The sequence below is a fragment of the Bombina bombina genome, chromosome 4, assembly GCF_027579735.1.
Source record: "Bombina bombina isolate aBomBom1 chromosome 4, aBomBom1.pri, whole genome shotgun sequence".
NCBI lineage: Eukaryota > Metazoa > Chordata > Amphibia > Anura > Bombinatoridae > Bombina > Bombina bombina.
This window is the reverse complement of record NC_069502.1, coordinates 768,813,146-768,825,659: the sequence shown is the minus strand read 5'-3', so window position 1 is coordinate 768,825,659 and position 12,514 is coordinate 768,813,146. Positions and strand designations below refer to the sequence as shown.

General features: G+C 42.4%; 1 protein-coding gene across 1 annotated transcript in view; it reads left to right on the top strand.

Moving 5' to 3' along the window:
- Positions 1 to 12,205, top strand: part of GPR137B (G protein-coupled receptor 137B) — a 195,499-nt gene extending 183,294 nt beyond the window's left edge. The window contains exons 6-7 of the mRNA XM_053711100.1: positions 4,168 to 4,292; positions 9,777 to 12,205. Of these exons, the coding sequence (XP_053567075.1) occupies positions 4,168 to 4,292; positions 9,777 to 9,885 (234 nt within the window). The 3' untranslated portion in view covers positions 9,886 to 12,205. The remainder of the gene's footprint in view (positions 1 to 4,167; positions 4,293 to 9,776) is intronic.
- The last annotated feature ends 309 nt before the right edge of the window (positions 12,206 to 12,514 follow it).

Sequence of the window (12,514 nt, the reverse complement as noted above, 5' to 3'; positions counted from 1 at the left end):
TCATCAAATTGGGAGCAAAGATTTCTGGTGCTCAGGGCTTTATGGTTAAAGTCCTGGTCTGCGGATGTATCCTCTAAATCTTAGCTTTTATCCATTCCTTACAATAGTAAGACCTTGTTTGGGCCAGGTTTGGCTGAGATTATTTCTGATATTACTGGAGGGAAGGGGCATTCTCTCCCTCAGGATAAGAGAAACAAACAGAAGGGTCATCAGAGTAATTTTCGTTCCTTTCGTAACTTCTCTGGTAAGTCTTCCTCTTTCTCCTCCAAGCAGGATCAGTCCAAGTCCTTTTGGAAGTCCAATAAGTCCTGGAGCAAGGGGAAGCAAGCTAAGAAGCCTGCTGCTGACTCAAAGTCAGCATGAAGGGTCTGCCCCCGATCCGGGAATGGATCTCGTGAAGGGCAGGCTTTCATTTTTCGCTCAAGCCTGGGTTCGAGATGTTCCAGATCCTTGGGTGGTAGATATTGTGTCCCAGGGATACAAACTGGAGTTCAAAACTTTTCCTCCCAGGGGCAGGTTTCTTCTTTCCAGGTTACCTGTAGGCCAGATAAAAAGAAAGGCATTCTTAAGTTGTGTTCAGGATCTTTCTGACATGGGAGTGATCTTTCCTGTTCCAGTCCAGGAGCAGGGACTAGGTTTCTATTCCAATCTGTTTATCGTTCCCAAAAAGGAGGGAACTTTCAGACCCATCCTAGATCTCAAGTGTGTAAAAAAGTTTCTCAGAGTTCCTTCTTTCAAGATGGAAACTATTCGGTCAGTTCTTCCTTTGGTTCAAGAGGGTCAATTCATGACTACGGTGGATTTGAAGGATGTGTATCTGCATATTCCCATCCACAAGGAACATCACAAGTTTCTGAGATTTTCTTTTCTAGACAAGCATTTTCAGTTTGTGGCCTTCCTTTTGGTATTGCGACTGCGCCCAGGGTGTTCTCAAAGGTTCTGGGTGCGTTACTGGCAGTGCTCAGATTCCAGGGGGTTGCGGTAGCTCCTTAACTGGACGACATTCTAGTTCAGGTGCCATCTTCTCAAATAGCAAGCTCCCACATGCAGTTGTTGTTGTCTTTTCTGCGCTCCCACGGTTGCAAGGTGAATTTAGGAAAATGTTCCTTGATTCCGGCTACAAGAGTGGTATTCTTGGGAACCATTATAGATTCTCTAGAAATTATGATTTTTTTGACAGAAGCAAGGAAATCAAAAATGTTCAATTCATGCCTTGCTTTTCAGTCCTCTCTTAGGACGTCGGTGGCCCAGTGTAGGGAGGTTATTGCTCTGATGGTTTCAGTCATGGACATCATTCCGTTTGCTCGGGTCCATCTCAGGCCTCTGCAGTTATGCATGCTCAGGCAGTGGAACAGGGATTATACGGATCTGTCCCCAAAGATTGTTCTAGATAAGGCTGCAAGAGATTCTCTTCCGTGGTGGTTGTCTCAAGATCTTCTCTCTCAGGGAACCTGTTTTCGCAGGCCTACCTGGGTGATCGTGACCACGGATGCCAGTTTGCTGGGATGGGGAGCTGTCTGGGGTTCGTTGAAGGCTCCGGGTCTATGGTCTCGGGAAGAGTCAATTCTTCCCATAATTCTAGAGCTGAGGGCAATCTTCAATGCTCTTCTGACCTGGCCTCAGTTAGTTTCCACCCAGTTTATCAGGTTTCAGTCGAACAACATTACATCAGTGGCTTACATCAATCATCAAGGAGGGACTCAGAGTTCCCTGGCCATGACAGAGGTAACCAAGATTATGCAGTGGGCGGAGGCTCACAACTGCTGTCTATCTGCGATCCACATTCCTGGGGTGGACAATTGGGAAGCGGATTTTCTGAGCAGACAGACTTTTCATCCCGGGGAGTGGGAACTTCATCCGGAGGTGTTTTCCATTTTGATTCTCAAGTGGGGTCAACCGGATTTGGAACTTATGGCATCTCGTCACAATGCCAAGCTTCCGAAGTACGGTTCGAGGTCAAGGGATCCTCAGACTGTCCTGATAGATGCGCTAGCAGTTCCTTGGAAGTTCAGTCTGGCATACATGTTTCCTCCATTTGATCTTCTTCCTTGGGTCATTGCCCGGTTAGACAAGAGAGGGCGTCAGTGATTCTAATTGCACTGGCGTGGCCTTGCAGGATCTGGTATGCAGATCTGGTGGAGATGTCATCCTCCGCATCTTGGAGTCTTCCGTTAAGGAAGGACCTTCTTCTTCAGGGGCCCTTCCTTCATCCAAATCTCGTTTCTCTGAAGCTGACTGCTTGGAGATTAAACGCTTGATTCTATCCAAGCATGGTTTTTCTGAATTGGTTATTGAGACTATGATTCAGGTGCGTAAACCTGTGACTAGAAAGATCTATTATAAGATATTGCGTAAATATCTGTATTGGTGTGAATCCAGAGGCTACTCTTGGAGTAGAGTCAGGATTCCGAGGATTTTGTCTTTTCTCCAGGAGGGTCTGGAGAAGGGTTTATCTGCAAGTACCCTGAAGGGTCAAATTTCTGCTTTATCTATTTTGTTGCACAAGCGTCTGGCTGATGTGCCAGACGTTCAGTCTTTTTGTCAGGCCCTGGTTAGAATCCGGCCTATGTTTAAGTTTGACTCCTCCTTGGAGTCTTAATTTAATTCTTAGAGTTCTTCAACAGGCTCCGTTTGAGCCTATGCATTCTTTGGATATTAGGTTGTTATCCTGGAAGGTTTTGTTTTTGATTGCCATCTCTTCGGCTAGAAGAGTTTTGGAGCTTTCTGCGTAGCAGTGTGAATCTCCTTTCTTTATTTTTCATTCTGATAAAGTGCTGCTCTAGGTTTCCTTCCAAAGGTTGTTTCGGATAGGAATATTAATCAAAAAATTGTTGTTCCTTCTCTGTGCCCTAATTCTTCTTCTCATAAGGAACGTTTGTTGCACAACCTTGCACAACCTTGATGTAGTTCGTGCATTGAAATATTATTTGCAGGCGACTAAGGATTTTCTTCTTCTTTGTCGTTTTTTCTGGGAAGCGTAAAGGTCAGAAAGCTACGGCTACTTCTCTTTCTTGTTGGTTGAGGGGTATTATTTGCTTGGCATATGAGACTGCTGGTCAGCAGCCTCCTGAGAAAATCACGGCTCATTCCACGAGGGCTGTTTCTTCTACTTGGGCTTTCAAAAATGGAGCTTCTGTAGATCAGATTTGCAAAGCTGCCACTTGATCATCTTTACACACTTTTTCTAAATTTTACAAATTTTATACTTTTGCTTCAGCTGAGTCTTCTTTTGGGAGAAAGGTTCTTCAGGCAGTGGTGCCTTCTGTTTAGGCTAACTGTCTTGCCCCTCCCTTATCATCCGTGTCCTCTAGCTTGGGTATTGATTCCCAATAGCAATTATGATGATCCGTGGACTCACTGTGTCATTAGAAAGAAAAGAAAATTTTATGCTTACCTGATAAATTTTATTTCTTGACACGGTGAATCCACGGCCCGCCCTGTATTTTCAGAAAGTTTATTTTTATATAAACCTCAGGCACCTCTGCAACTTTAAATTACTTCCTTTCTCCTTTCCCTTTGGTCGAATGACTGGGGGTTGGGGGTAAGGAAGTGGTATTTAATAGCTTTGCTGTGGTGCTCTTTGCCTCCTCCTGCTGGTCAGGAGTGATATTCCCAATAGTAATTATGATGATCCATGGACTCACCGTGTCAATAAATAAATAACTTTATCAGGTAAGCATAAATTTTCTTTTTGTTAGACCCTGCAAGTATGTGTGTTTAACTCCCACCAAGTGATTAAACACAGTTAAAGTATCAGGAACCCGTAGAAAGCTGCTGGTCCCACGCTGACACGGCCAGTGAGCCAATCAGAATGGGCAGTCGCACAAGGTTGTGCAACTAATGCTTCTGATTGGCTCACCAGCCATGTCCATTCAGGACTAGCCAGGTTTCTATTGCTCCTAAGCAGTACTTAACCATGAGTCAGTAGTTTTAAAATTAGAGCATGTTCATTATTTGTTTTCACTAGAATGGTCCTTTAACTGGAGGTTGTATATTCTGAGCTGTTCTTCTGAAATCCAAATAGGTTATGTAGTTATCGTCACCACCAAACCCAGTATATCTCTTGCTCACAGTCCCACCCTCTGAAATATATACAAGGAACTAAATTAATATTTTGTGTGGTGATGGAAATAACTTTTTTTTTTCTTTCAATCTATATTTTTACAGACAAACCCTGGCTTGGTACCTAATCATGGCTTTGGGCCGCGTTCGTTTTTCTTTGACAACCCGAGGCGCTATGACAGTGATGATGACTTAGTGTGGAATATAGCACCTTCAACCTTACAGGGCAGGTAAGAGCTTTAAAAAGAAAATTGTATGCATTTAAAGGGATACTCTAAAGCAAATTATTTTTAGAACATGTCATTTTTGGATTTTGATTCTAGCTTTCTGTGTTTTAACACCCGCAAAGGCCAATAATTGGTGGTTACATGCAGAAGTCTGTCTCCTTATTTGCTCACCAACTTTGTAATTTTCAAACATTGCAATATATGTGGTCTGCAAGCTGGACATAACAAATGTGATTAAAGGGATACTAAACCCACATTTTCTTCATAAATGGAGAGTTCACAGCTGCATTCATTACTTTTGGGAAAATAGAACTTGGCCACCAGGAGGAGGCAAAGACACCCCAGCCAAAGGCTTAAATACTCCTTCCACTTCCCTCATCCCCCAGTGATTCTTTACCTTTCGTCCCAGGAGGTTGGCAGAGAAGTGTCAGAAGTTTTCAATAGCCTCTTATGGAGGGTAGTACTCTTCTGTATGGAACCGGAGTTTAAGTAGTCCTGTCAGCCTCTCAGTGAGAGCATGGGTGAAAGTTAGAGTTCGGAGATGCAGGGAGAATCTTTCTGCGAAACCATCCCGACTAATATTAACGGCTCCACAAGCAATCGGCGTTCATGAGTTTCGCTGCCTGTTTTTTTTTCTCTCAAGTCCATGGCAGAGGCGACGCTACTATCTGTCACACTTGAAGGGCCGTGTTCCTGTTCCACGGCATAGATTCCGATAAGATCGTTTTATTTTACTTTCATCATGGATGTATAGTAATTTCAATTGTTTATCCGAGAGGGGATAACTTTAACATAGGGTCTCAGTGAGGCTCCTTTTTGTATCTAGGAATCAAGGGTTAATATCTCCTGAGGGGGATTATTGAACAGGGGGGTTTATAATCATTTTTGTTATGTGATTCTGTCTGCTACTGTGAAGTGTTGCTTCGGCTCATGGCTATTTTGGAACATAACGGCCTATGTCTAGTGACGCGGCCTTTCGGTTGTGCGTGCTTTCGCATGGACTACACGGTTTACCTTGTGACCCCATTTCCGTTTTCCTGACCGCGTGGCGACAAAGAAATCCTGGTCCGCTGGTGTCTGGTTCTCTGGAGGCGGCAGTGTCCCAGTTATGGAGGATTCTTGGAGAAGAATATGAATTGGCCCGGGATACATGCCCATCAGTTATAATATTGTCCGTGTTTCGTTAACCGGGGCTTGTCAGGCGTGGGATCGCCTGGTCCAGTTCAGCCTTCCAGGGAAGCGACTGCCCCTGAGGCCTCGGGGTCAACCTTAGGGGGCCGGTGTTTCCTTTTTGTCCCGCGGAGGTATGTTGCGCCTTTCGTTATAGACTGGCACGCCTTTGTGTCCTACTAAGGCACGTTTTTGGCGTTGCTGGAGGATCCCACTCTTAATGGGTCTGGGGATTCTCAGTCTTACTCTTCGACTGGCTTGCATACATAGAAATAAGGGGATGAAGTAATCTTCTTATAGTCTTTGTTATTTGTGTATCCTTTTCCAGTTCTGAGCTTGGAAGTCTCGGACCCCTGTTGGGCTGGTCCTGCGGGTCTGTCCGTTCTTCCTGGGCGATAACCTACGGGTTTCCTTATCTTTTTCATCCGGTGAGGATGAATTTTATTTGCTTTAAAGCTCATGTTGTGGTGTGATGTTTCCTTCTGGAACTTTCCTCTCTGGAATTGATACTCACGATTTTGTGGTCGCTCTGTTTACAAAGGTCTGTATGACTGTTCTTTATCCCTCCATCATTGGGGGAGACTCTGTGGCCTTGACAATGCTGAGGCCCTTGGCTTCAGGCTGGTCCTGACTGGGTACAAGCCTAGTTCAGACACGTGGCACCTTTTTTATGTCCGGTTTGTCCGGTAACGGCGCCTAGTGATCACAATACGATTTGTGTGATTGTCTTGTTTTACAAGCTTCAACTAGCATCCTGAGAGGACTTGAGGGTCCATAGTTTCTTAGGGGCATGGGGGATTGGTTTAGTCCTCATTCACCTTTTAATCTAGTGGGCCGGGACTCCATTGAGATCCGCAGTGACATGCTAAGTCGTTTCCGAATTTTTCGGGAACTAGAGTGTTCCTTCCCGTTGTGGGTTGGAGGCTTGGAGGCTTTAGGTCCTTCATACCGCCGTTCTTACGGTTTTGCCTTTCATGGTCTCTTTGGAAGTGTCCTTTTAGGACTTGTTCCTTTTAGAGGTTCTCTTCCTTTTGGTCGAGACTTTCTGGACGTCCGTTTTTTCTGGCGGCTTTGGCCGCTTAATTAGGAAGTGAAGGCGGTGAGGCTCTGTCTTCCTTCAGGAGTTAGTCGTCTCCATATCAGGGGCGATAGGAGGTGTTGTCTCTTTTTCCAAGCTTTTTGCATAGGGGATGTTTTTCTGCCTGGGTTCGGGATGCTTTGCATTCTTCTCCCTTGGGTGTGGTCCTCTGGAACGTTAATCTGAAAGGATTATGGAGACTATCCTTTCTTTCTACTCTCTTTCGGGTTCTCGTTTTCATTTCCCTTAGTGCTGACCTTGGGGCCTTTGGGCTCTAGAGAAATTGCATGACTTTGTCGCGACCTAGTACCTTACTAGAGAGGTGTTGACCTCCGGCTAAAGGTGTTCTCTTCCCTTTGGGCTGGGAATTACGAGTGAGTCCTGTACCCGTTCTCAGGGTTTCCTGGTTCTCATCCCTTGTGAGGTCTGATTGCTTCAGACTGGGTATCTTGTGTTCCCTCAGGGTGTCATTCGTTCTAGGACGATTCTGGGTTCCGGGTCCGGAGTTCTTGTCTTGGATCTTTCTTGGATGCCTGGAGACTTATGATCCGGTGGACTGGTTCGGGATTACCCAGTTTTTTTCAGGGACCCTATGTTGCGACATAGGGGCTAGCTCATTGGGCTTGCAAGCAAGTAGACCAGAGTTCTCGTCCACCTTCGGGTACTGGTTATAAACTTTAAGCCCTAACTTGTCCTTCGGACGGAGTGTGCTCCTCTATGGGGAGTTTTTTTCTCTGTTGGGTCAACAGTGGTGTCTGGATGATTTTTCATTCGGTCCGTGTTTTGATCATACTATGGCTTCATGTCTTGTGGACATGTATGCTTTTCTGATCTGTGCCCTTTCCTATGGAGGGGATAGTTTAACTTCCTTATGAGTTGGAGTTTCCTCTCTCTCTGGAGGGTCTTGTCCTGCCCTGTGTGTAGGAGGTTGGATCAGGTGGCTTATTTCTGTAAGGGGCAGCATCTGCTGCTCTGTGGGCTCTGTTCCACTTGTTGGAAATTGATCTCTCCGAGTAGAGTATGTCTAAGAGAGTTGTGACAGGTCTTCCTACGGATCTATTGCACTTTTCTCTGTTCCAGGTCCTAGGGGGTTCTCCTTGGGAGTGCCATATTTTGGAGGAGCGGATTGCGTTGGCACCCAAGCTCTGTGAGTCCCCCCCTTTTTCTTCTTCCATTCCCTGGGGGCTTGCGGTTGTGGTCTTTCTGTCCCACTGTCTATCAGACATGTCTGTTGCTTGGGCTGGTGTTGGAGCAGGATCTGAGATCTGTTGCTCTGCTATTTCGTCCTCGGAGCATTCGAGGTACAGTAAGCCTTTTTGAGGTTTCTCCACATTCAAGATTTGTGGGAAGGACTGGTGGCTCTTAGCCTGCAACGTTATCTGCTGGTTAGTGAATACTTAGTAATCTGAAGGATCCTATCTTCAGCTACTTGCCCTGCAAGTATTTAAGTTTGAGTCATTTTTAGATGACTGCTGCGTGCAGTGTTTTTGCTTCAGGTGTTGTTAGTCAGACCTATCTGAGCTTGCTGCACGAGGTTTCGTTCTGAATATTTCGATATTCTGAGATACCTTTTTGCGACTTGGGGACCTTCGTCTTCAGTTGCTTTCTAGGGTGCGGTTGCACTGTGTTAGGGGAAGATCCTCTCTCTGTTTCAGACTCCCGGCCTTATCCCGTGGTTTCTGTATTCTGGGGTCTGGGCGTTGCCTCCCTTTGTTTCTTTGAGAGTGGTTGGGTCTCTGTTAGCCTGACCCAGTTTCTCTGGTTTTTGCTCTGTGTTTTTATTTAGGACTCGTTGTGCCCTTTTTAGGGTTTTTTTTTTCTGGAGTTCATTATGCTAGCTGGAAGCTAGCTGAGCATACTAATGTACTGTGGCTACTCTGCACTGTAGCAAACTGAGAGTTGCAATTTTGATCCCCGGCGAGGTCTACTCAGCCTTTCCGCCTTTCAAGGTTGATAAAATGAGCAACGCCTTGAGTCCCTTAGGGGGGATTAGCCGCACTTTACAAGTACAATCATGTTTTCTCTGTGCCTTTTCTTCTTTGTTGAAGAATACGGCAGTTTGTTCCCTTTCTTTAGTAAGGGGTGTGTTGTTTGGAGACCGACTGCTATGGACGGTGTCTCTCTTGGAGGCGGTTGACTCAGTCGAGTCTAGTTCCTGCGGTCTCTAGCAAGGCTGTGGACTATCTGCGGGTCAGTGTCCTTGGACCTCTTCCTTTTTTTCAAGGTTGTTCTCTGCATCGGACGAAGTGGGATTTTTTTGGGAAGGGGTTTTCAGGCCTGGTGCCCTCAGAATAGGCTGCCTCTTGTACCCTCCCGTTTTTGCATTCAGTGTCCTCTATAGCTTGGGTATTGTTTTCCTAAAAGTAATGAATGCAGCTGTGGACTCTTTCCATTTATGAAGAAAAACTTAAATTATGCTTACCTGATCATTTTCTTTTCTTCAGATGGAAAGAGTCCACAGCTCCCCGCCCGTACTTTTTCTGTGGGGCGTCTGTTATTTTTTGTTCTTCTGGCACCTTTTCACCCTGATATTTCTTCTATTGTTCCTCGGCAGAATGACTGCGGGATGAGTGAAGTGGAGGAGTATTTAAGCCTTTGGCTGGGGTGTCTTTGCCTCCTCCTGGTGGCCAGGTTATATTTTCCCAAAAGTAATGAATGCAGCTGTGGACTCTTTCCATCTGAAGAAAAGAAAATGATCAGGTAAGCATAATTTAAGTTTTTTTTCTTTCATGATTCATATAGAGCAGACAATTTTAAGCAACGTTCTAATTTACTCCTATTATCAATTGTCTTTGTTCTCTTGTATCCTTATTTGAAAAGCAGTAATGTAAGCTTAGGAGCTGGCCCATTTTTGGTTCAGCACCTCGGTTTGATTCACCACCAATCTGCAAGAACTACCCAGGATGCTGAACCGAAAATAGGCTGCCTCCTAAGCTTTTATTCCTACTTTTCAAACAAAGATACCAAGAGAGCGAAAAAAAAGGATTATAGGAGTAAAATAGAAAGTTGCTTAAAATTGCATGCTCTATCCAAATCCTGAAAGAAAAACTTTGGGTTTAGTATCTCTTTAACGCCCTTTGCAAAAGCTAAATCATAGCTAGCCAGGTTCAGTAATGCAAGAATCACATGATCTAAGAAACTAAAGAATGCCCTTTTTGCTTTAGAATGTCCATTTATCAATCTTATGATTCAGTTTATCAGATAGTATTTTTTTAAAAATGTTTTCACTTCTTTTTCAGCTTTGTTGATGATTATTTGAATTGGGGTAATCGAAATAGTTTTGGGTCACATCATGGATCTCTTCAGCAAGATTCTACAGTGGTTGCAGAGAGATTGAATCAAACGTAGCTGCAAATTCATTTTCCTCTCTTCATTAACGGATTTGTCTTCCATTGCAACATCTTTGAAAAGGATGCCCTTATTTTCCTCCAAGGAGTTGCATAATGTCTCTGTTAACAAAGGGACTCAAATTTTTATGACTTTGGAATGATCTATTTGCACATATATATTAGCAGCAAGCATTAGTTCTATATATTACTGCACAGACATCTGCGTTTCTCTTTTAGGACTATGTTTGGAAATCTTCACCCGGAAATCCTACTGCTTAAAAAATAACCCCCTCCCTATTTTACTACATCTGATTGTGTGTGTTGTATATAGTTCAACAAAAGCTTCGCAATATTTTTTTTCTTTTTCGAAACTATGCTTCCTAAGTGATATGTATTTTTATTCGTGAGCACGGCATTGATATTTTTATTGACATATTGGATGATTTGATTAATAATGCATTGTGATCTAGCAGCAATTATTTGGGAAAGTTCAAATAATATTTTAAATCATGATGGGTGATTTTTTAAGACTGACAGCTAGTGTCCCTTAAAGGAACAGTAGAGTTTGTGTCACTTCTAATTTCCTAGTACTGCAAAATACGGCATTATTTTAAAAATGCAGATTTATTTTGCATATTAATTAAAATGTACAACAGGTCAACAGTTTGTTATTAAATAACCTATGGATGCCACAGCCAATCAGAGACCTTCAAGCAAGAGATTATATTTTCTATGGAGGAGTTCATTTTCTAAGGTGAATACAGGCACAGTGTCTCTCCTGACACATACAGCACTTGGGGGGGGGGCTACTAGTGACTTGGGCACTACGGCCTCTGATTGGCTTGAGGTATGGGACTGGGGAGGGGGGCAGCTGGTCCCAGCAGAAATTAGGGTAAGCTTTTTAACGTGCATCTTTTAAATAGCTGTTCTGATAGCAAACCAGATGTGATGCATCACTCCAATTTCCATTTTAAAAAAAAAAAAGGCTTCTTTACAAAGTGGCTTTTTCAGCATATTCTAAATTGACTATCTTTTATACAGTGGCTTAATGCGGTAGAACCATTAATGTGAGAGCTAATAGTTTTATGCAAACAGTGTTATGGCTCTGCAGATATAGGAAATCCATCTGATCCACAGTAAATGTGTTGTACTATACTGGTTTCCTGATTTTTTAATTTGTTGAGCTGGATAACATCCATTATAAATATATATATATATATATACGTGCTTACAATATTTTACCTTTATAAACCCATAGTTATCACAGATACCCATAGTTTAATTGATAATTCAAAGTACTTTCAATTAGACATTCTCTCCTATCCCATATGCTATAGAACTTGCACACTAAAGTCTGATGGTGAACACATTTTTATATATCTACATGTTAGTGAATCTGCTACTTATGTAGATCTGGGTCTCGCTGGATTCTTAAATTCTCTAGTGAATCCAGGGTAGTGAGACGTAACACAAATTCTCATACATTAATCTGCAGATATTATTTATTTTTATAAGCTGAGATTTTTTAGCAAATAGCATTGCCATAGAAATAAGATGTTTTTTGCTAAAGCTTAAGTGCTCGTACACTAAAGCGCATAAGATTTTATAGAGAAAGTCATTCGCCATTTTTTTATTTATTGAATAAATTACAATCCCTGTTTTTTTGTTTTGTTTTTTTTTTTTAATATTTTTTTGTGTGTATAACATGTACAATCGACTGAACAGCTAATGACGGTGACTGTCACCTTTGAAATTCTTGCACTTTTAAGGAGAGAAAGTTAGCAGTCAATTTGCTAATTTCTTATCTTATCCACATATGAGTAACTGCCAAATGGAGCTGCTACTAGTGAATTTGAGGTGTGCACAGAAAGCAAACTTGTTAGTTGTGTCAAACACTTAGCTTCAAGGCAATCAGTTATGCCATTTATCATTGCGAGTTCTTGTTTCCTTTTTTTTTTAGTAATCAATTTAATTTATAAATTAATTCTTTGAATTTCTAAACTATATGTGTTCCCTAGATAAACCACTAGGATTACCTTTCCTATAGTAACTGCACAGAACAAGTAACTGTTGTGTTTTGTTTTTTTTGTTTAGTTTTTTTGTTTTTCTTACGTTACAGACATTAAACTCCCCCCCCCCCCCCCTCCGAAACATCATATATGTATACTGTTTGTTGATGCAGACATTTATTTTAGGGGAGTATCTTGTCTGTATTTTTAAAGATAATTCTAAAAGGATCAGCTGGAGATAACATTTATATAATGCTGGTCATAACAGAAATTGTTTTATCAATTTTATATATTTAAAAAAAAAAGCAAATAAAAATTTGAAAGATTTAACTTGTTTATGTATGTACATTTTTTTTTTATTTGAAACATAACCAAGAACACAGATAAAGGGATAAAGAGTTTTCATAAATATGAAAGAGCAATGGCATACATACAATTGTGTATGTGTGTATAATAAAAATATTGCCACCCTGGGGGGCGGAGCCAGCTGGGGAGCGAAATGGCCGCACTTTCATGACTCTCTTTACAAAGTCTTAGAAATATCAGGACACAACGCTAGAATGAGGCTTCTATATTGCTCAAAATAAGACTATACATTAAGGGGAGCAGCCAAAATATACATATCCACGTAGGTGATTT